The sequence below is a fragment of the Gymnoscopelus braueri genome (assembly GCF_963280865.1).
Source record: "Gymnoscopelus braueri genome assembly, chromosome: 17".
NCBI classification, from domain to species: Eukaryota; Metazoa; Chordata; class Actinopteri; order Myctophiformes; family Myctophidae; genus Gymnoscopelus; species Gymnoscopelus braueri.
The window spans coordinates 47,008,673-47,030,845 of NC_137617.1; the positions used below are offsets into that span (position 1 = coordinate 47,008,673).

Below are 22,173 nucleotides of genomic sequence, written 5' to 3' on the forward strand. Positions count from 1 at the left end.
CTAATATCCAATATGACTATATCTAATCAGTGGTTCTCAACCTGTGGGTCAGGACCCACAGTGGGTCCCCACATGATCTTTGGGGGGGGGGGTCCCCAGATGACAGTAAAGTGAAGGAAACAAACAAATGTAATACTTAAAAAAGAAGGAAATTAAATGAAATTAAATTACTGCATCAATAGTAATCAACAAACTTTACTATAAAAACTGGTCAAACATTGGCCAAATGGCTGATCTACAAGCTGAGCAAGTGAGCTTGTAGATCGGCTGTTTTCACAATATTTATCTGTGGAACCGAGTCAAACTAAATGTAATGCCTCAACTCCTACAATTCCAAGTGCTTGTCAGGGTGGGGGGTCCCCAGTTCAAATATGATCATTTTGGGGGGTCCCCAGTTCAAATATGATTATTTTTGGGGGGGTCCCCCAGTTCAAATGTGTTGTTTTCGGGGATCGTGGCCTGAAAAGGTTGAGAACCACTGGTCTAAACCTGTTGTTGACCTTATGACCTGTTCATGATCTATATTTTAATTCATTTGTCTTTAAACATTCATACATGTGATGGAACATGAAGCATCGTCTGATGGATTCTGTCAGGGACCGAGTTGGTCGGAAGGAGAGACACAGGGATACTTGGTTGTTGGTTTAAAATAATGTTCTTTTTTTTTTTTCTTTGTTGCAAATAAATGATTTAACAGATAACAAAAATAAGTGTGCTCAAAATAAATGAAATCAAACTAAATAACTAAACAGAAACTGGACTGATCAGCACAGCTGGGCTGAAACTGAACTGACCTAATTGACACATGAGGTGGATACATATAGGGACGGGTCAGACCACTGTGAACATAAAGGGGGAAAAGACACAGAGAGTACCACTTAAACACACTCTAATAACCCCTGCCCCTCCCCATGGTGCAGGGAGACTGTGGTGCAGTCCAATTGTCCACATTAGCTGCAGATCAACCTATCAAATATCTAAATACTGAATCAAGCAACTTAAAAACAGTCTGGGGGGGCTCACAAAAGCCTGAGTAGACGATAAAATGACCCAACGTTTTTTTTAAAGTGAAATATCCCTTTAAATGAATGTCTATCAAAAAGAAGTAGTCTAAGCCTATAATCAGCAGGAACGACTGACACCTGTCCGTATCTAACCGCCTCGCTTATGCTACAAAAAGCACAGATCTACAAGCCATCAACAGGACGCGTCGGTACGCGTTGATAGCTTGTAGGTCTGTTATTTGGAGCAGGCGACGCCCATGGGTGGTGGAATATTTAAGTGAATCTCAGAGCTGCACTAACTGAAAGCTGCAGATGAAACAAGATGCCAAGAAGGACACAGAGCCAGAAAAGTGACCAGAGCGCTGCTGCCCTCAACCAGGATGACCTGAGCTTGAGGGACAAGAATCATGCTCTTTTTATTCAGCAGTTTAAGAAAGAAGGTTTGATTTGAGTTGGTCCTTTTATAGTGAAATGATGGTCTTAAATGTAGGATGCCTCAGTTTTTTTATTGTCATTTGTTCTAAACAGTTTTCCCGTTCAGCACAAGAGCGTATGGATGAGTTGGAGAGCCAGATGGAGAACGACTTGGCGATGATTGATAAGTGCTTTGATATTGAGCTGATGAAGATGCCACCGTCACTACAGCAGATGCGGATTGGGGATTTAATGAATGGTAAAGCAGCTGTTGGAGGAAAATTGATTAGTGCCTGCTGGAGGACCAATCAATGTTGGATATCCAATTATTCAGCATGATCTTTTAGCTTATATAATTTTTTTTCTTGATTCACTTAAGGGCTCAGTGACAAAGAGTTCTTTGAAAGGTTGGAAAATAAACAACCGGTTTCATCTTTAAGTGAAGTCTCCATGGTGGTGAAGGTGAGTTGTATTTAAACTATTCTACCCAAAATCTTGGAACCTATAACCCTATTTATACTATTAAAGGTACATTCCACTTAATGTTTGTTCTAAAAATATTACAAAAAAAATATATATATATATATTGCACTTTTTACTTAACTTTCTACTTGAAGCTAATTATTGTTTTAAATTTACATTCTTCTCAAATGCTATTTCTACCCGGATGTCTTTTCTTTACAACTAAACTCAAACGAGCCCAGTTTCCCTAGAAGTCACTTTAGCTTGTAATATATTACTCACTATATAATGCGAAAATGGCAATTGAGTATTTTCTTTTGTCAAATGTTGTTCAGAGTGAATCCTCCTTTGCCACGCCACCTCTGAGCAGCTCTTCCAGGAGAAGAGGTGACATACTTTTTCATCAACTTATACCAGTTTAGTGGCTGAAACATGTATGACAACAGTGGGATAGCTTGCTCTAAACGCTTAACATTTTGTTTGTTGCAGTAAAAAGTGCTGTGTCAAGCCTGAAGGCAGAAGCTCAGAAGACGACTAAGGCCTCCAAGGTAAAGTGACTTGACTTGAAAAGGTAGCCTATATAATGTATTGAAATGTGAAATGCACTTTTAAAGGCATTGGAGTCCACATTGTTCTGGTTGTTTGTTAAATGTCTAATTAAATAACGGTACTACCAATAATCCATGTGTCTGTAACATCTCTTAGGGTGGAAAAACGAGAGGCCTGGTCAGCAGTCACAGCACAGGGAGTCTGAGGTAATCTCAGTGTTTTATGGTGATGCTCATCCTCTATAAACTACCCTGTGGCACTGAATTCCTACTTTGATTTCTGCAGGACTAAAACTCGATCCTGTGTGGCCAAGACTAGTGGTAGTGACCAGGCAGCAGCGCCAAAACCCAAACTCAGGTTAGCTGACACCACACAGAACTGATGTGATTTCTGCATTAAATATCTTGTATATCCTATATGTTAACAGAACATTTTTAGAACTTTGAATTTCCTGCGTATAAAATGTCATGTTAAATGTATCTGCAGTGTAACAGGAATATTGACTTATTGATGGACGGGGGGGGGGTCTGTTCTATCCCAGGTCTGTTGTGTCTGCCGGTGATCTGCAGTTGATTATACAGTCTTCTCAGGGAGAGGTATGTTGTGGGCTTTTCAGAACTCTGCTGTCGCATAACTCCAGAAACAAAAACATGAGGCACAATACAGTATCTTAACGCATGAATGATTATATCAATTGTTTCAACAATGAAGACAAGTCTTGCCGGTACAAAACCCTCGAGTGATTCCTGTCTCACTTGCTAACCACGTCCTAATATACTATCTGAAACTCATGTCACAACACATTCGGCTCTATGGTTCTATTCATAATCTCCTCTGACACAAATTATTCGATCCAGGAAGGCAGTTTGCAACTTGCCATTGAAACTGACTACTTCCACAAATGGTATCGGCACATTTGTAATTGATGTACCGTCTGCTCTTAACACAGAAGGTCCAATTGACTGAAGAGAATAAAGAGGACATCGACCTGAGTGAGCTGGATGCTGGGGCAGTGGAACAGATGAATACAATTAAGGTGATATTCTAGGGATGCATGGTATTGAAATGTTTACCGATATTTGCATGGTCAAATGGACCGCTACAGATAGTTCAATGCATGTTTCCAGTAGGGTTTACCTACACCTGTTATACAGTCAGGAACTGTTGTAGTTCTGGATGCAGAATTCTAAAACGGTGCATTCTTATGTGATCTTAGGCCTACTGATGCACATAACATGTAAATGAAATATTTTTAACAGTGTTGATCCTTTTGAAAGCTTTTCCAGAAAACGCTGAATTTACAGCCTTATTTTGCTATCCGTTCCATATTGCATTAAGCAGACATCGTGCATATATGTCTGCGCATAAAGTCTTTTGCTTTGATAGCTGGGCAGTGAACAACAATGCATGGAAAGGGCAACTTTCAGTATCTGTCATTTGTGAAAACTTTTTCTGTTTCCAACAGGGCCTGGTGGACTTTTTGGTGGGGAAACTCAACCAGCCTCAGTGAACTGCCCAGTAATCCAGCCACAGATCATGGTCAATCACCTTGTTTGTTTTAAGTATGTATTTATGTTAATAAAGATTTGTTTATTTAAACATTGGGTTGTCTTCCTTCAAGCACATTTTGTGCGTTCTTTTGCGACGTAAAAAAATAACGCTCCCGCGATGGTGTTTTACAAACATTATAAAACATACATTAACCACTTTAGCCCTATTTTATACATAGGCTATTTGAAAATAGCAAATCTACAAGCTCACAACGCGTCGCGTCGCGTTGTGAGCTTGTAGATCGGCTATTTTCAAATATGTTAGAACTTTTACTTTTGGTACTTTAAGTATATTTTGATGCCAATACTTTTGTACTTTTACTCGAGTACATTTTGAACACTAGAAAATAGCACTACTGAGTGATAACGTATCATCTGAACGAATCATTGCCGTGAACGAAATCGTTCCTTCACTGAAATTAACTTTTTTTTTCCCACCACTATTGGGCAGCTCCCAACTGTATGACACACACTGAGGACACTTAGCAGGAGCACTCATGCAATGTCATTTCGACTCTGCATGCACCTGGTGGTAGGCCTACTTTAGCACCTCAAAGGCATTCAAAACTAAACTGCACACCTCTCAAAAAAACAAACTGGTCAGGTTACTGACTAGGCCTTAACACCCAGAACACACCTAAACCCTGCTCATTACGCTAGGGTGGGCTGGCTCAGGGTATCACTTGTGGTGGTGCTGCCACCTAGTGGTTACAATTATAACCACCAAAATAATATACACAGGCAAGCCTTGAAACATCAGTCACATTGTACCTAATAAATCTAAATGGATTCTGTAATTGAGCTCATTAGACCCTCATCAACAAGGCAAACATTCAGCTTAAGACAGTCATTTATTGAGGCACTTGCAAAAGCCATGGAATGTCAAATGTATAAATCAAACACTATAATGTTTCACTTGTTACGGTAGTTTTAGTTTTTTTCACATTCTTGCATTTGTAAACATGGTGAAGGTTTAAATACATTGTGACAGTTAGACTCACATTGAACTGTCTCTCTGGGAAAGACACGTGGCAGAGATAACACATCACCTGGCCCATGGCGGTCCACGGTACAACACTACTCTATATATAAAGTATATACATAATTATACCATACATCAGGGGTCTTCAACAGGGGGTCCGGGACCCCTAGGGGGTCCTCAGAGTTACTACAGGGGGTCCCCGCCAAATCTTTGTATGATAGATTTTTTTTTTTTACCTTAACCACTTGAACCCTATAGCATCCCTTTTCTGACTAGAACTTTAGCCAAAAATAGCAGATCTACAAGCTCACCAGATCGCAGATCTACAAGCTCACAACGCCTCGCGCTGCGAGGCGTTGTGAGCTTGTAGATCGGCTATTTTTGGCAAAGATGTGTTTGGTGTAGGGGGGAAAAAGAGCAGACCAAGTAAACAAAAAAAGTTTAATCTGAAACGCAATTTTATACGATATAGAGGGGGTCCCTGCTTCATCTCTCTCTCAGCTAGGGGGTCCTTGGCCTGAAAACGTTGAAGACCCCTGCCATACATTATGTGTAGAAAACAGCAGAATAGTCAGATATAAAACTATCAGCCACCCTCCCTCTGTGTCCTTGAAGAGTAGAGAACACATGATGGGATGGCTCTAAGCCAGCGGTTCCAAACCTGTGGGCCGGAGCCCACTAGTGGGCCGTGAGGATATTACGTGGGACCCCAAATAATTGGCCAAAAAACATAGGATTTTAATGACAATATAATGAATTATTAAAAACTATTCATGGAAAAAAAAAATCATGGCGTTCTTTTCTTTAAAACCTTGAACATTTTGTTTTAATTGCAGATAAAATAGAATCTTAACTTAAAGTCAGTTCCATTGATCCAAGTCAGAACCCAATCGATTCATTGATCATTGAGATAAACGTGCTCTGAGAATGCACGTGGCCCACCCGTCTGACCACTTAATATGGGTGGGCCGCCGTGAACGACTTTGAGGTTTTTAAGTGGGCCCTGATCCACCAAGAGGTTGGGAGGCGCTGCTCTAAGCTCTGGAGCTGTTACACACACTGGGGTGTAGAAGAGATGTCTAGTTCTAGTTCGCAGCACGAGGACATCACTTTACACTGCTCCTGACGTCATAAAACGGAACATCATTTACATTAATTACACGTTTCATATTTCTTTCCATGGGTGAATCTTTTTGATCGATTGATTGATTGAATACTTTGTTAGTCCGAAATGTAAACACAGCACGAGGTACAGTCAGACATTAAAGCTAAAAGTATAACACAAAAAAAGTGTTGGGGACTTGTCTCCACTGTGGTCCACAGAGAATGCCTAAATAGACCCTCCAGAGAAAAATGTGATTATGCGATCGCAGAATTTACCGCATAATCAGCAAAATGGCGCATAATTATGCGGGGGTACGTTTTTTCAAAAAGGCCGCATCGCATCGCATAATATACGCATCGCATAATATACGCATCGCATAATATACGCATCGCATAATATGCGCATCGCATAATATGCGCATCGCAGTGCATATTTCCGCATATTTAGCAACTTTTCACGTATCGCATATTTAGCATATTGCCGCATATTTCACAACTTTCCGCATATTTCGCAACAATTTCACCGCATAAAATTGCAAAAAAACCTGCATATTTCATCGCAAAATCAAGGATTTTAGCCTGCATAATCAAGAGTTTTAGCCCGCATAATCAAGAGTTTTAGCCCGCATAATCAAGAGTTTTAGCCCGCATAATCAAGAGTTTTAGCCCGCATAATCAAGGATTTTTGCCCACGTTTTTCTGGAGGGTCTACCTAAAGGTGTGTGTGTGTGTGTGTGTGTGTGTGTGTGTGTGTGTGTGTGTGTGTGTGTGTGTGTGTGTGTGTGTGTGTGTCTATCTCTGCTATAATTGGCAGTCGCCATATATGGCGGAGACGCTGTTACTTATACCCGTAGAGTACTGAGTGACATGCCTATTGTATCATGAAAACATATGCCATGATTTTGTGAATGTAACCCTACTGCACCTATAATATTTGTGTCCCTGTATGTATTATCCTTTATGTGGACATAAATAAATGGTTAAAATGTGTGTGTGTGTGTGTGTGTGTGTGTGCGCGAGCGTGTGTGTGTGTGTGTGTGTGTGTGTGTGTGTGCGTGTGTGTGTGTGTGTGTGTGTGTGTGTGTGTGTGTGTGTGGGTGTGTGTGTGTGTGTGTGTGTGTGTGTGTGTGTGTGTGTGTGTGTGTGTGTGTGTGGGTGTTGGGGGGGCTACGATGTATCTGGATGCATATGTGTTTTATTTTGTAGAATGAGTTATGGTGAGGACCATTTATGTTGACATACCATCATTAATATTATACAATACTTTTAAAATGTTTACAACAGGCACTGCACATTCAAGTTGTTACTTATCCAACGCAAACTTTTGTAAATGATGTTATTCTCACTTAATATCTCACTTCAGTAGATAATCATAGACAGCTGTCTATCAGCGTATGACACATGATCACAAAATGTACTCCCATTTCAAGGCTTCCATGGACATTTAACACACTGACTGGAAATGGTCGTGTCTTGACAGAGAAACAGAGAATGAGAGATGACAACAGAAAACAGTGAGGAAAGTACTGTGTTGAGTAAAAGTCCTGTATTCAAAATTGTACTTGAGTAAAAGTACAAAAGTATTGGCATCAAAATATACTTACAGTACCAAAGTAAAAGTACTAAAACTCAGACATATTGCACTTGAGTAAATGTACTGAGTGACTTTCCAACACTGGTAACCATGAATGAACAGGATGACCATATAAAGACATACAGGAGGATATGAGCTGCTTTAAAAAAAAACTTTATTGACAGATGATGACAAAGCAAACAGTATGTTTTATGAGTGACTATGACTGTATTGACAGATGATGACAATGCAAAAAGCATGTTTTATGAGTGACTATGACTGTATTGACAGATGATGACAAAGCAAACAGTATGTTTTATGAGTGACTATGACTGTATTGACAGATGATGACAATGCAAAAAGCATGTTTTATGAGTGACTATGACTGTATTGACAGATGATGACAAAGACTAACCACTGGACTATGGACATTAATTTGAACCACTGATAAAAACCACTAGACGGCATGAGTGGCAAACCATGGAAAGCTAAAAAAAAACATACAACATACAACATACATAATATGCTATATGAAAATTACTGTAGGAAACAATCTGCCTATTTGACTATGAAGAGATGTATTATTTTAGCACGGTAATGTGTCTGCCATTACTCCATTACTCCATTATTCCATTACTCCATGACTCCATGACTCCATGACTCCATGACTCCATGAAGTGTGAACACACTGACCCGACCCCCAAACTCCTAGAGTGTCTCAACATAGTTACTCTGCTCTGTTATAATTCATTAAAAAAGTAATACTGACTCGGCATCTCTACTTAGGCAGAGAGAGAGAGAGAGAGAGAGAGAGAGAGAGAGAGAGAGAGAGAGAGAGAGAGAGAGAGAGAGAGAGAGAGAGAGAGAGAGAGACAGAGAGACAGAGAGAGAGAGAGATTTTGAAACAAGACTTTGTCAGAAATGATTAAAATAAGTAAATAAATACATTCACGATACATTTCCCATGCCTGCATCATTTGGCGCAAGTTTCAGGGGCAGACACTCACTAAAAAGAGAGAACAGTGCTTACAGAAACTGTTCCAAAAATACCTACCTTTTTAACAAAGCATTTCTTTAGCTACACTGGTGTTACGTCTAGGCTTTATGCCCTCATGTATTCTTAGATGTTTTTTAATGGTGTGATGGTTCTTTTTTATGCAATTGCCTATTGTAGCACTTTGAGATCTTCACAGATATGAGGTGCATTATAAATAAAATCTATATTATTATTATTATGTAGTATAGAGCACCGAAGACGTAATTTACACATCCTACCTGGGTCGCGTTTTTTCCCCCGTTCTGAATTCCCATAGACGTGTTTAATATCACGTCAAATAAAAATAAAAAAATGACCTCGGCGGTTTGACTCATATGGATATGAAGCATCAACTGACGGTGAGAAAACGCTAATGTTACTTCCGCCGAATTAGTTACATTTTTGCCAGAAACGGATTGTATCAAATATGAGTGACTGACTATCATAAACGATACAGAGCTACCTCCCTGACAATATCTATATATATATAATATAAACGATACAGAGCCACCTCCCTGACAATATCTCTATATATATAATATAAACGATACAGAGCCACCTCCCTGACAATATCTCTATATATATAATATAAACGATACAGAGCTACCTCCCTGACAATATCTACTGTATATTATATATAATATAAACGATAAAGAGCTATCTCCCGGACAATATATATATATATATATATATAATATAAACGATACAGAGCCACCTCCCTGACAATATCTCTATTATATATAATATAAACGATACAGAGCTACCTCCCTGACAATATCTACTGTATATTATATATAATATAAACGATAAAGAGCTATCTCCCGGACAATATATATATATATATATATATATATATATATATATATATATATATATATATATATATATATATATATATATATATATAATATAAACGATACAGAGCCACCTCCCTGACAATATCGCAGAGACAGTTTGCTTATTTTTGGACCCCAATTCTTATATGAGACGATTATGACGACCCAATGTTATTCCCCATAGAGAAATGACTTTACGACCCAGGGGATGAACGAGTGACGTCAGGATCATGGTCAGTATCATGTCAGTATCATGGTCAGTATCATGTCAGTATCATGGTCAGTATCATGGTCAGTATCATGGTCAGTATCATGTCAGTATCATGTCAGTATCATGGTCAGTATCATGTCAGTATCATGGTCAGTATCATGGTCAGTATCATGTCAGTATCATGGTCAGTATCATGGTCAATATCATGTCAGTATCATGTCAGTATCATGGTCAGTATCATGTCAGTATCATGGTCAGTATCATGTCAGTATCATGTCAGTATCATGTCAGTATCATGGTCAGTATCATGTCAGTATCATGGTCAGTATCATGGTCAGTATCATGTCAGTATCATGGTCAGTATCATGGTCAATATCATGTCAGTATCATGTCAGTATCATGTCAGTATCATGGTCAGTATCATGTCAGTATCATGGTCAGTATCATGGTCAGTATCATGTCAGTATCATGGTCAGTATCATGTCAGTATCATGTCAGTATCATGGTCAGTATCATGTCAGTATCATGGTCAGTATCATGTCAGTATCATGTCAGTATCATGTCAGTATCATGGTCAGTATCATGTCAGTATCATGGTCAGTATCATGGTCAGTATCATGTCAGTATCATGGTCAGTATCATGGTCAGTATCATGTCAGTATCATGGTCAGTATCATGTCAGTATCATGTCAGTATCATGGTCAGTATCATGGTCAGTATCATGTCAGTATCATGGTCAGTATCATGTCAGTATCATGTCAGTATCATGTCAGTATCATATCAGTATCATGGTCAGACTATGACGCCGAGCAGTTAGGGATTAAGTTGCTTGCTCAGGGAATTTCTAATTCACACTTGGTTTTGTAGAGGCTCACAGAGTTAACTAAGCAGTTTAATCTTCAGGGTTTTCTTTTGTGTATGTGTGTTGTTGTTACAATTTTACCTCATTAAGCATCTGTGTGTGGGCAATTCTGTTATATTCATTCTGTACAAAATAAATAGCTGGAGATGTTATTCTTCTTCCCACTATTGCTGCGTTTCATGGAGCCCTGTGCCCATGTTTTAGTTAAATATTGTTATGCTTTGATTAAGGAATTTCTGCATCAAACATGTTAGGATGTCTGCATTAAGGGAGTTAGATCATTTTCTGGCCAACAGTGCAATCTTGCACTTGTACCATATCATGTAAATCTAATGAGAGTGACCGTAATGACGTCCATTAAGGAAGTGACCTGTTTTCATATGATTATTGCACCGTCCATTATTTAAATGATTATGACATGTCATTTATTCTGCCCTGCCCACCTCTACTGGAAATCAGAGCCGGGACCTGGCTGTCTATAAACGCAGTAACAGTTACATGCAGCTCACAGTAGAAACACACACACACACACACACTCATCTCTCCACACACACACTCATACACACACACATTCGTTACAATGCTTGTTCATTTCATGTTCCTGCTCATCTTCACAGGTAAGACCTATTCATGACTTGTGTTCTGTGTTTATTTTTTTAAACAATTTCCCAAACGTAGTGTAATGCTAACTTTGTCAAATCAATCATATGTCTATATGTCAGTGAAGACCGAGGAAAGAAAGATTTCCTTCTGCATGTAGATATGAATATGTTCAGGTTTTTATTGGATTTGTAGCTACAATAAGAAAAGGTGCTTGCAGTCATGATGTGGTTTGTTCAGAGGGAAACATTTTCTTAATTCATTGAAGTTTGTTTTGCTTTTTAACCCCATGAACACTGGTTCCTATTCTGGGGCGAACATTTGGTGAACATTTGGTGAAAATATTTAGTGCAGGGGAGGCGTATAGGGGTCTAGTATAGATCCCTGGGGGACTCGCGTCAATTTATAGGGTTTATGTATTTAAATCACAGCTGGATATATATATAGTATGTGTGTGTGTGTGTGTGTGTGTGTGTGTGTGTGTGTGTGTGTGTGTGTGTGTGTGTGTGTGTGTGTGTGTGTGTGTGTGTGTGTGTGTGTGTGTGTGTGTGTGTGTGTGTGTGTGTGTCTGTGTGTGTGTGTGTGTGTGTGTGTGTGTGTGTGTGCTATGCTGGTCTTGAAACTGTGAAATATACATTCCACCATATTCTGAGTATTTATGTTTAGCTCTTTTAGACAATAGTAGCCAGCTATCCATACTAAACTAAATGTGCCTGATGCCAGGTTCTGCAGATTCATTAACCGCAGCACCCATGACACCCATGCTACCAACCCAGACCCCACCCAATGACCTGGATCCAACTGCAGGAGGTGAGTACAAATGTGTTGAACGATATTTCTCCAGCTACAGTCTTGTTGGAAAAATACCCTCATTTTGTGCGTTTCAAATATGAAATGTAACTGGTAAATGTTACTGACTGATAGATCTATACATTTCCAGATTGTGATATATAACATAATATGTATGTTAGCAACTCTTTCAACCAGTTGTAGTGAAAACCTCTGCAGCTCCTGTGCAGCAGCCACCACCACGTTTTACGCTCTCAAGAGTTAAAGATCTATAAGGGTCCATTTGGTTACCAACTCCATCATTTAGCCGGGGACCACCTGGAAGGACCCCCTCAAGGACCACTGGTGGTCCCCGGACCACCGGTTGAGAACCACTGCTGTAGTAGACTGTCGATATCAATATCATGCATGTAAGACTGCACATACATATTTCCATATCAGCCATTATACTTATAAATACAGGAAGAGAGCACAACAGTTATGTAAAAGTATATGCATTGTTTAGAGATTTGTATGTGTGGGTTATTTATTGTGTTCTGGAGGTGTAGTATACAGTGATTGTGCATGATCGGTTGTCGTCTTCTAGGGCCCAATGTGATTAAAACCTTTTATCAGACTCACTCCAAGTGTCTGACCACGTCCCTGTCCAATATTAATTATGTCTGCCAAGCCAACGCCAAAGCTCTCAGAAGGCATAATGGCCTCTCCATGACCACAGCTAATGGATATTTTTCGCATTTGAGTTAATTGGATAGACTTCCAGTTTCAGGAGCCCTAGATGGGTGAATTTCACCCGAACAATTGTAATTATGTGATTTTCATAATGTTGCTGATCTCTGGAGGTGGGCGGGTCCTTGGGTACCTTCAGGATGCTCACTGACGTCATAGAAGGTAGGTTTGTTTCCAGAATCAGAATCAGAATCAGTTTTATTGTCACATCACAGGTTTACAAGGTAAAGAAGTGGGTGAAATTCGTTTTTGTACATCGTTCCCATCGCAACGTTAATTTCCATAGAAAGAAGAGGGGGGGGCCCTGCCCCATCCCTGTTTTTTTTCTACAGGCAGGTCTTGGGGTGAATTTCACATAATACTCCATACTCCCACAATGGTCAGCTGATGCAATTAGACTGTGCCTTCACTGGACAAGGCTCACATGTTCCAGGAATGGGTGGACCAAAGGAAAAGTTCCCAGCTCCATTATATATGTTTTTGGAATACTTTTTTTAACAATACCCACATTTTTCACAAACTTTGCTGCTTTTTTTTTTTCTTTCTGTTTTTAATTTTTTGGGGAAATTTCTTGTTGAAATATTGAAGAGGAGATGGCCTCAATTTGCCATGTATTGTTGTACTTTAATATATTTTGATGATAAATATTTGTTATGGAATTTATATATCGGGTAAAATATACCCAACGTTAGTGATGGTGTGACTATTTTCATCGTTAGTGTTCTAGGGTTAAATACTTTCTCTTATTGTTCCGCTCTGTTTCTGCAGCTGGTGTTTCTTCTGACAAGGTGTGTAGTTACCAAGATGTTTTAACCCACCTGAACATGAAGAAAGACATCCAGCTGTACACTGCAACACGACCCGTTCTGGACCACACAAAACACACCGAGGTGTGGTTGGAAGTTGAGCTCAACGCTATCTTAGACATGGTAGGTGAGCATTGTGTTTTCAAGGCATTTCTGCTATATTGACATTGGACAATGAAGACAGAAGTTTGATTGAAGTGTTTTTTTTTTTTTTTATGACAGCAGTCAAGCATATGCACAAAAGAAATGCTTGCACATTTAGGGCAAAAGGATAACACAAAAAAGCCTGAAGGCTTATTTCCATTGTGGTCCTATCGGTTGTTGTGATAAAGGGAGAAATAAAATACATAGAATTCAGTTTAAAATCAGGACCATGTGGTGTTAAGAAAACTCTTTAAGGACGACTTTAAGCTAGTAATAGTCCCAATCGACTTAGTGACCGCAGGCAACCCATTCCACGTGATAGCTGCGGAATACAAAAAATGGTTCTTTCCAATATCACTATTTACTCTGCATGGAACAAAGTTAGTGGAGCTACCTCTAGTGGAGTAGCTATGTACTACATCACAAACCCTATTTGCATAAATACTTGGGTGCCTCATTGTTTACAATCTTGTGGACCATACACATTTTCATAAACAAATTAACTCTCTCCTCCAAACCAAGACTAGTTTGTGGATCAACCTAACTACTACTGTTTTTAACTATGTGATGGCAGAGAGAATCGATGGCAGAGAGAATGAATTCTATGCCACACATAAATAAATAGAGCCCAGCATGAGGCAGTTATGTGATTGGTGTAACTTGGTACTGGGTAGGCAACCAGAGAGCCATGATATGTATGTATTTGTTTACATGTGGCCCCATGTGTGCACGCATATGTGTTGTCTCATCTGTAGCATGCATTTGCTGCTTATGCATGTTATTTGAGTTATGAGTTGTGTTTGTTTTCTGGAAAATGCTCATATACTGTATTGTGTTCATTCATAGGTTGACAAAGACCAGAAATTAATTTCATACATCTATATCGAAATGGTGAGTTCTCATTACATACATACAGTATAACATAATATGAAGGACTGTTCCACAATGGAAGCAAACTAGCATTACATGGAAACAAAATGTAATACTAGTTTGGGGCATTACTAACTAAGTAAGTCCTTGTTTCTCTCACGACACCTGACAATTACTGCCGATTATCTTTCCTGCTTACTTCATAGTCCGGATGAGTCTGGAGCGATAAATCTGCACCTGTCCTTGGCAGTAGAGGGGTGGAACGGATGGTAGGGTTGAGGATGAACTCAATCAAGGTTTTCTAAGTGTCAATGAAAAAAAGACAGAGGTCATAGTGTTTGGGCCTAGTGGTCCTGGCATTATACCCACCAATCTGGGCTCCCTGCAGTCCCCAAATTTGACAACATGCTCAAATTAGACAAACAGGTAAATGCTGTGGTCAGCTCCAGTTTCTATCATCTGAGACTGCTTGTCCGTATTAAGTCAGTTCTGTCTTTCAATGATTTTGAGCGTGTCATTCACGCCTTTATTTCCACACGCCTGGACTACTGTAATGCGTTGCATGTCGGGCTAAATCAAGCCTCCTTGGCACGCCTGCAGCTGGTCCAAAATTCTGCGGCACGCCTCCTGACAGGAACCAGTAGGCGTGAGCACATTACGCCCGTGCTGGCCTCACTCCACTGGTTACCTGTTCGTTTCAGAATTGATTTGAATATGTTCTATTGAAAATTCTATTGTTTGTTTTTAAATCCCTGAATGGCTTGGCACCACAGTACCTCTCTGACCTCATAAAGGTCTATACCCCCCCAAGGTCACTGCGGTCTGCCGGCCAGCTAAATCCCGAGGTCACAGTAAAGACCAACTTAAAGACCAGAGGCGACCGAGCCTTTGCTGCCATAGCCCCCACACTATGGAATGCGTGACTTTTAAATCTCGGCTTAAGACACATCTTTATACCTTGGCATTTTAACCCCGCTTGAGAGTTTCTGTGGTCTTTGTCTTATTGTTCTTTGTGTGTCTTTACTGGTGATTTCTGTGTTTTTAGCATATTTTAACAGTGTATTTTGCATGATTTTCTGTACAGCAGATGTATGGTTTTGAAATGTGCTATATAAATAAAGTGGATTGGATTGGATTGAAGGTTGGATTTGCTAGGGGAGGGGTGGCTGGGGAATCCATGCTTTTCGTTGAACAAATGTCGGGGCACATCAGTCCATACGGAATGCTCTCTCTCTCTCTCTCTCTCTCTCTCTCTCTCTCTCTCTCTCTCTCTCTCTCTCTCTCTCTCTCTCTCTCTCTCTCTCAATTCAATTCAATTCAAAGGGCTTTATTGGCATGAGAAAACATACGTTTACATTGCCAAGCAGAAAGCACAATACAACAATACAGCAATACAATCAAAACAAAAAATATGTACATTTGAAAGTCAGAATCTTTAATAGATCAATTTCTATGTACCAAGATCACTGGGTGCAGGTATAGTGCAGGAATATACACAATGATTAGTCTTTAGGGTGGTTGTGTTCCGTTTGATATCCTTCTCCTATCACAGCAACTCACGAATCTTGCTGCTGTGTTTGCACATTGTTGTACTTCGCCCAGTAGGTATGGGAGTTTTTTGTCATTGGTCATGTTTTCAAAATCTCCGTGTGTGGTTGCAATCTGTGGGAAGTATGTGTCTCTGATGTCTTGGTACAATGGACAGACGGTTAGGAAGTGTAGCTCTCTCTCTCTCTCTCTCTCTCTCTCTCGCTCTCTCCCCAAAGAGAGGGAAACGTCGTGGCCGCCGTGCAATTCCTGCCCTGATTACAAGAATAGTACAACTATGAGTGAAATATAACCCATTTATTTCACAAAATTACCAATATTTGTACAAAGTCATATTGGTCTCAATATTTGTCACATTACGCCCTGGACTTGACACTGAATGGAGTAGGGGTCACATTAATCACGTTTCAGCAAATGCACCTCTCTACTTAAAACGGATTTGTTTGTAATTTCCCTTCTACTGCAGATTTGGATGAATGAGTTCATATCCTGGGATCCCTCTGAGTTCTGTGGAATTGAGACTGTCTCTGTACCCAGTGAGTGGCTGTGGAAACCTGATATCACCATCGATGAGAGGTGGGAATACACATTTCAGAATCAGAATCAGAATCAGTTTTATTGTCACATCACAGGTTTACAAGGTAAAAAAGTGGGTGAAATTCTTTTTTGTACATCGTTCCCATCGCAACGTTAGTTTCCATAGAAAGAAGAGGGGGGGGAGAAGAAGAGGTTGGGGGGTAAGTGGGAAGGAGATCAAAACAAGAGAGCAACAGAAGGCCAGACAAGTTATCTACATATTTACAAATTACCTGAGATAATAAAAACTAAAAAAAAACAACTAAACTAAACTAAACTAAACTAAGGTGCCTGAGCATAGAAGCAATGTATTGTATACTGTGCATGTTATACTTATACTGTGCATGATAGACAATGGACGTTAAGGTGCTTAGAGGAAAAGGAGCACAATAAAAAAAGACCCAAAAAAAAAAAAAAAAAAAAGTCAGTGCGTTATTCACGGGATTAAGGTGCAAAAGGTCAGTGCGTGTCCACCTAGAGTGGACTGACCCTAGTATAACCCGCAAGTAGCTCCATGAGAGAGTGCAACAAAAAGTCATTTGTACATGTAGGCCATGTTGTACACACACACACACACACACACACACACACACACACACACACACACACACACACACACACACACACACACACACACACACACACACTCATATGGTCCAGCACCAGTGTTGTTTTCTATGGAGGTCAGAATTAACTGATGCAGCTCTAGAATGTATTTAAATACCAGCACGTGTTGTTGACATCTGTTGGTATTTGACACAATGGTACAAATCATATTGAATGCTTCTTTTGAGTGAAATATTCAACATAAAAGATACAATATCTACTAGAAAGGGGCACTCAGTGGAGCGCAAATCAGTAGGCACGCCCCCCAAGGAACCATCACACCTGCGGCTGTGAGCTGTGGTCGGAAGGCCATAGGTGCCTCAAGGGCACCATGGTGGATTCGAACCCACAACCTCTGTGGTGGTGGGCAGGGACTTTAGGTGGTGCCACTTTTAAAAAGGGGAACCAAAGGGTGTGTGCTAATTATTGAGGTATCACTTGTTCTTGATCAGGGTTGGCCAGCGACAGGGTTTCGCATTGTCATCTTTCTTGTTTGTGAAATTCATGGGCAGGATCTCGAGACACAGTAGTGGAGGATAAGGTACGCTAGTCAGTGGGCTTGGGATTGCATCACTGCTTTTTGCAGATGATGTGGCATCATCGGTCTGTGACCCCCAGCTCTCACTGGAACGGCATCTTCAAATCTGAAGCCATATTTCTCGTCAGGAAACCGGTGGATTGTTCACTCTAGGTGCGTGTGTGTGTGTGTGTGTGTGTGTGTGTGTGTGTGTGTGTGTGTGTGTGTGTGTGTGTGTGTGTGTGTGTGTGTGTGTGTGTGTGTGTGTCCTTCTCTTGCAGGTTAGAGAAGGATAAGGTTTCTCTAAACCGCTATGTCCGTATTAACTCTAAAGGGGTAGTAAGAGTTATGAATGATGAAGTGGTCGTCAGCACCTGTAGGATGCACATCTACAAGTTCCCCTTCGACACTCAATCCTGCAACCTCACGTTTGCCTCTGGGATATACTTTAGTGAGTGAGTCAACTCTTTGTGTAATGTGTATGTGCATGCGTGCATGTGTGTGTGTGTGCGGGCATGATTGCATGCGTGCCTACGTGCCTACGTGCCTGCGTGCGTGAACAAGTGGGTGGTAAAATGCTACAACTTTATGTTATTTCTCAACTGATTCATTTGACTACGGGGAGTCTGGATTACCTCAGTGTTTTCTCCTGTTCCTTTACCAGCCAAAGAACTGCAGCTCAAAGCACTCCTTGACAAAAACGAAACCAGATATTATTCCACGATGATGATGCGGGCCGAGTATGAGTGGAAGTTTGACAACATTATAATCACTGAACTCAACGAGACCGCCTTCAGACCCCAGCGCATTGTCTACACAGTGGGTATTCTTCATACAGGATATATAGGTGTTTTCTACGTTTTAATGTTAAACTGCTAGAGTTGCATTTGTCAAACCTGAACTGCCTCTCGGCTGACCTTCTAACATCTCCTCCTAGATCACTATGAAGAGGAAGGCCGTCCTCTACATTGTCAACTTCCTGTTGCCCGTCTTGTTCTTCCTGTGTCTAGACATGGCGTCTTTCCTGATCCCAGAAAGCAGTGGAGAGAAGCTGAGCTTCAAGGTCACCGTCCTGCTGGCCATCACAGTTTTACAACTAATTCTCAACGACATCCTGCCCGCCACGTCCAACAGAATGCCAATCATAGGTAACATTTATGGGATACGTTTTTATCTCTGTTGGATTATCATTTATATTTTACACAGTATGAGTGGATATTAATGTAATACTGTGCTCACAGCGATGTACTGCATGGGGACTTTTGCTCTGATGCTGCTAAGTCTGTTGGAGACGGTTGTGGTGACGTATCTGTTGGCAAAAGACGCTGTCCCCCAGAAGACAGAGACAGACAAAGGCCACAACGAGAAGGAGGACACAACCAAAGGCCATAGCTGTGACAGAGGTGAGACATTTCAACACAGAGATGATAACAATTGTAATTTTGGCCCAAAAGGCCGTGGAGAGTGGGTGAATTTAAAGGGTTTGCAGGGTTAGCAGTGTTCCCTGAGGTTACGGCAGGAGTAGCAGTGTTCTCTGAGAATGTGACAGGCCAGGGGTAGAAATGTTCTTTGGGGTTATGACAGGGGTTGCAGTGATCTTTGGGGTTATGACAGGGGTAGCAGTGTCCTCTGAGGTCATCCAAATCTCAGTGAGAGCAAGGAACTGCAGAGACTAGAGGTAGGCTTGGACTGAAATGCATTTTCTTTCTTGGTTACATTTTGTGATGAGAAAAGTTGCGCATGATTGAGAAAAGAACAAGGATAGTGATAGCTACATAGAGATTCAAATGCTAGCTGACAGTGACTGTCTTCGGAAAGAACAATATGCCAGAAACTGTGGCATATATAAACAGGCAAACGTTTTACATGGTCAATTTGTGCTGAAACATAATGTCTTGTTCATCTTATTCCTTAAGTCATTGTTCAAAATTCTCAAACATGAATATTGTGAATAACTCATCATGTGGTATAATCATCAATCATATTGTGTGTGTCATTTCAGAGAAGAGATGCAAGTGGTGTCCTCCATGCTTTTACAATGTCCCTGATGATGATGATGATGATGATGATGATAAAGATACAACCCATCAGCCTCTGAGTGTGACTGAAAAGGTTAGCATTATGTCACCAAGTAGTGTGTCTATAGTAGGGGTGTAACGATACGTTTTAACAATGATTCGATATGTATCGCGATACTTGATTGTCGATATGATACATGAACGATACAGGACAGGTTAATTTAGAACGATACGATTCGATTCAATGATTTAAAATCGATACAGTAACTATTTATTTACCCAAAAATTCTGTGTGAAAAATAAATACCTGGATACTGGATATAAACCCATCTTTCAATTTTTTCTTCTTAAAAGTACTTAGTGTTGATAAAATCGATTATTTGCATTGCAAAATGATTCGGTATGATACAAAGTCAAACAATACGATATTTTGCTGTTTGCATATCGATTTAGTAGATCGTTGAAAATTCAAAAAGAATATTGACGCAGTTACTATATCGTTACACCTCTAGTCTATAGTATACTCTGTAGATGAATATATGCATGGTTGTCCATAAATGAATACTTAACTCTTTGACTGCCAGATAATAAAACATTGTTTGCTAAACCACTGCCACTGCCAGCAACAGTTTGATTGACCCCCCCCCCCCCCCCCCCCAAACTGTGTCTCCCTCTAATAATCATTGTCCCCAAAGATATATTCAAACTCATCTAATCTAATCTAATGTGTATTTCAGGACAGTAATCTCAAAGGGGAATCTCATGGATTGCAGGTGATCCTGGATGAGTTGAGAGATCTGGAGAAGAACCTGGATGTGTTCTTTAAGAGCAAGGAAGATGGAGGCAGGCCTGGTTACTGGACCAGAATGGCCACAAGAATCAACAAAGCTTTCTTCATTTCTTATGTAACAACTGTCATCGTGTTTCTGGCCATCGTCTTTAATGAATGGAGTCCTGAATACTAAAACAAGACAAAATGCTGCTGCTATATTGTTGATTTGCTTCTCTGTTGAATGTTGAACACTGTTAAAGCAGTACTGTGCAGCGTTCAACCAGTGGTCTTATGTTGGCACCATCTGGTGGTAGCTCCAGTCATAGGGAAGGACTGGTGATTTAACTGTATAAAAAGGGTTGAACACAGGCCTGAAGCCTGCATATATACTTTACTACAGTATGCAGCAACTTTCCACCTGTTCACTGTTGTTTATGTAAATGCAGCTTTACACTTTCAAATGCTAAATAATTCTATATACAAAGAAGGCAGATGAATAAAGAAATAAACAATCATTAACAAAAACATGTTAACACAAACATATAGAAGAACCAGTGTCATCTGTCAATCGTCAATTGTCTCATAAGTCTTGCAGTCTTTCCCTGCGTTTTTCCCAAGTTCCACTAGAGGTCCCCAGTGTGTTCCCCTCTATCGTCATTTCCTGATCACCCTTCTTGTATTTAAGACTTTGTCAGTATGTTGCTTTGTAACTGTGGTGCTGGCTTCACCTCACTGGCTGCTTATCGCTTGTAGAATTGATTTTAAACGTCATTTAACCACCTTTAAAGCATTAAAGGCCCCAATTTACGTATCATCCACTTAGAAATGTGAAATCTCTGGCAAGGGCCTTCTGGTTGTCCCAAAGACCAGGCTTAAAACTAAGGGTGACTGCACCTTTGACATGGTTGCTCACCACTCTATGGAATGCTTTACCTTTAGCTATAAAAAAAATAAATAAATGCAGTTTAAAAAATCTTTTAACGTATGTATAGAAGAACCGGTGTCATATGTAATTGTCACCCAGTCCCACAGCCTTTCCTTGTGTTTTTTTCCAGGGTCCACTAGATTTCTGCTGACTTTCTTTATTATTATTTTCTATGTATTATTGTAGTGTAGTCTGTGTAGTCTATTGTAGACTATTCTGTATAGAGTAGCGTACACCGTACACGTAGTGTAGTCAGACATTTTTCCTCACCTGTGGACGCCTGCATCTTCTGTCTCCCAGTCAGCTACAATAAAACTAACTTTTATTGCTAATATTTAGCCATCAGTCTGGTTTCTGTAATGGAGTCCTGTATTCATATGGTGCTTGTGTGATGGTGTTTTTACAGTTGGTTTTTTTTATTTTTTATTATTGTTTATTGAGGAATGATTGCCGTTGACAATACTGAATTTCATAAAGGACCTTTGAGCGATATCCAACGAGTGCTTCCAAACTCGGATTTTATTGACAGAAAGTAGCTCATAACATGACAACGGTGGATTTTTATGAAACAAAAACTTGACAGATACAAAGGGTTGGTGTTGCAACTCTAGATGCCAGATTGCAGGTAGGGTAATATCACATATAGCACAATGTTTTTTGTCCACTTAAACTATATTAAATATCAGAGGT

The 22,173-nt window shown here is 40.1% G+C and overlaps 2 protein-coding genes across 2 annotated transcripts in view; both read left to right on the forward strand.

Annotated features, from left to right (window-relative positions):
• The window catches only part of LOC308104229 (5-hydroxytryptamine receptor 3A-like), a 39,815-nt gene extending 19,004 nt beyond the window's left edge, over positions 1–20,811 (forward strand). Inside the window, exons 6-9 of the mRNA XM_080454595.1 lie at positions 18,706–18,916; positions 19,010–19,171; positions 19,771–19,880; positions 20,524–20,811. Of these exons, the coding sequence (XP_080310721.1) occupies positions 18,706–18,916; positions 19,010–19,171; positions 19,771–19,880; positions 20,524–20,751 (711 nt within the window). The 3' untranslated portion in view covers positions 20,752–20,811. The remainder of the gene's footprint in view (positions 1–18,705; positions 18,917–19,009; positions 19,172–19,770; positions 19,881–20,523) is intronic.
• On the forward strand, positions 11,106–18,647 carry LOC308104374 (5-hydroxytryptamine receptor 3B; the record flags this gene model as incomplete). Its single annotated transcript, XM_080454786.1, has 7 exons — positions 11,106–11,200; positions 11,907–11,993; positions 13,470–13,630; positions 14,498–14,542; positions 16,536–16,645; positions 18,050–18,219; positions 18,433–18,647. Exons 1-7 carry the CDS (start codon positions 11,164–11,166, stop codon positions 18,645–18,647), a joined length of 825 nt encoding a protein of 274 aa, XP_080310912.1. The 5' UTR covers positions 11,106–11,163.
• Positions 20,812–22,173: the final 1,362 nt, after the last annotated feature.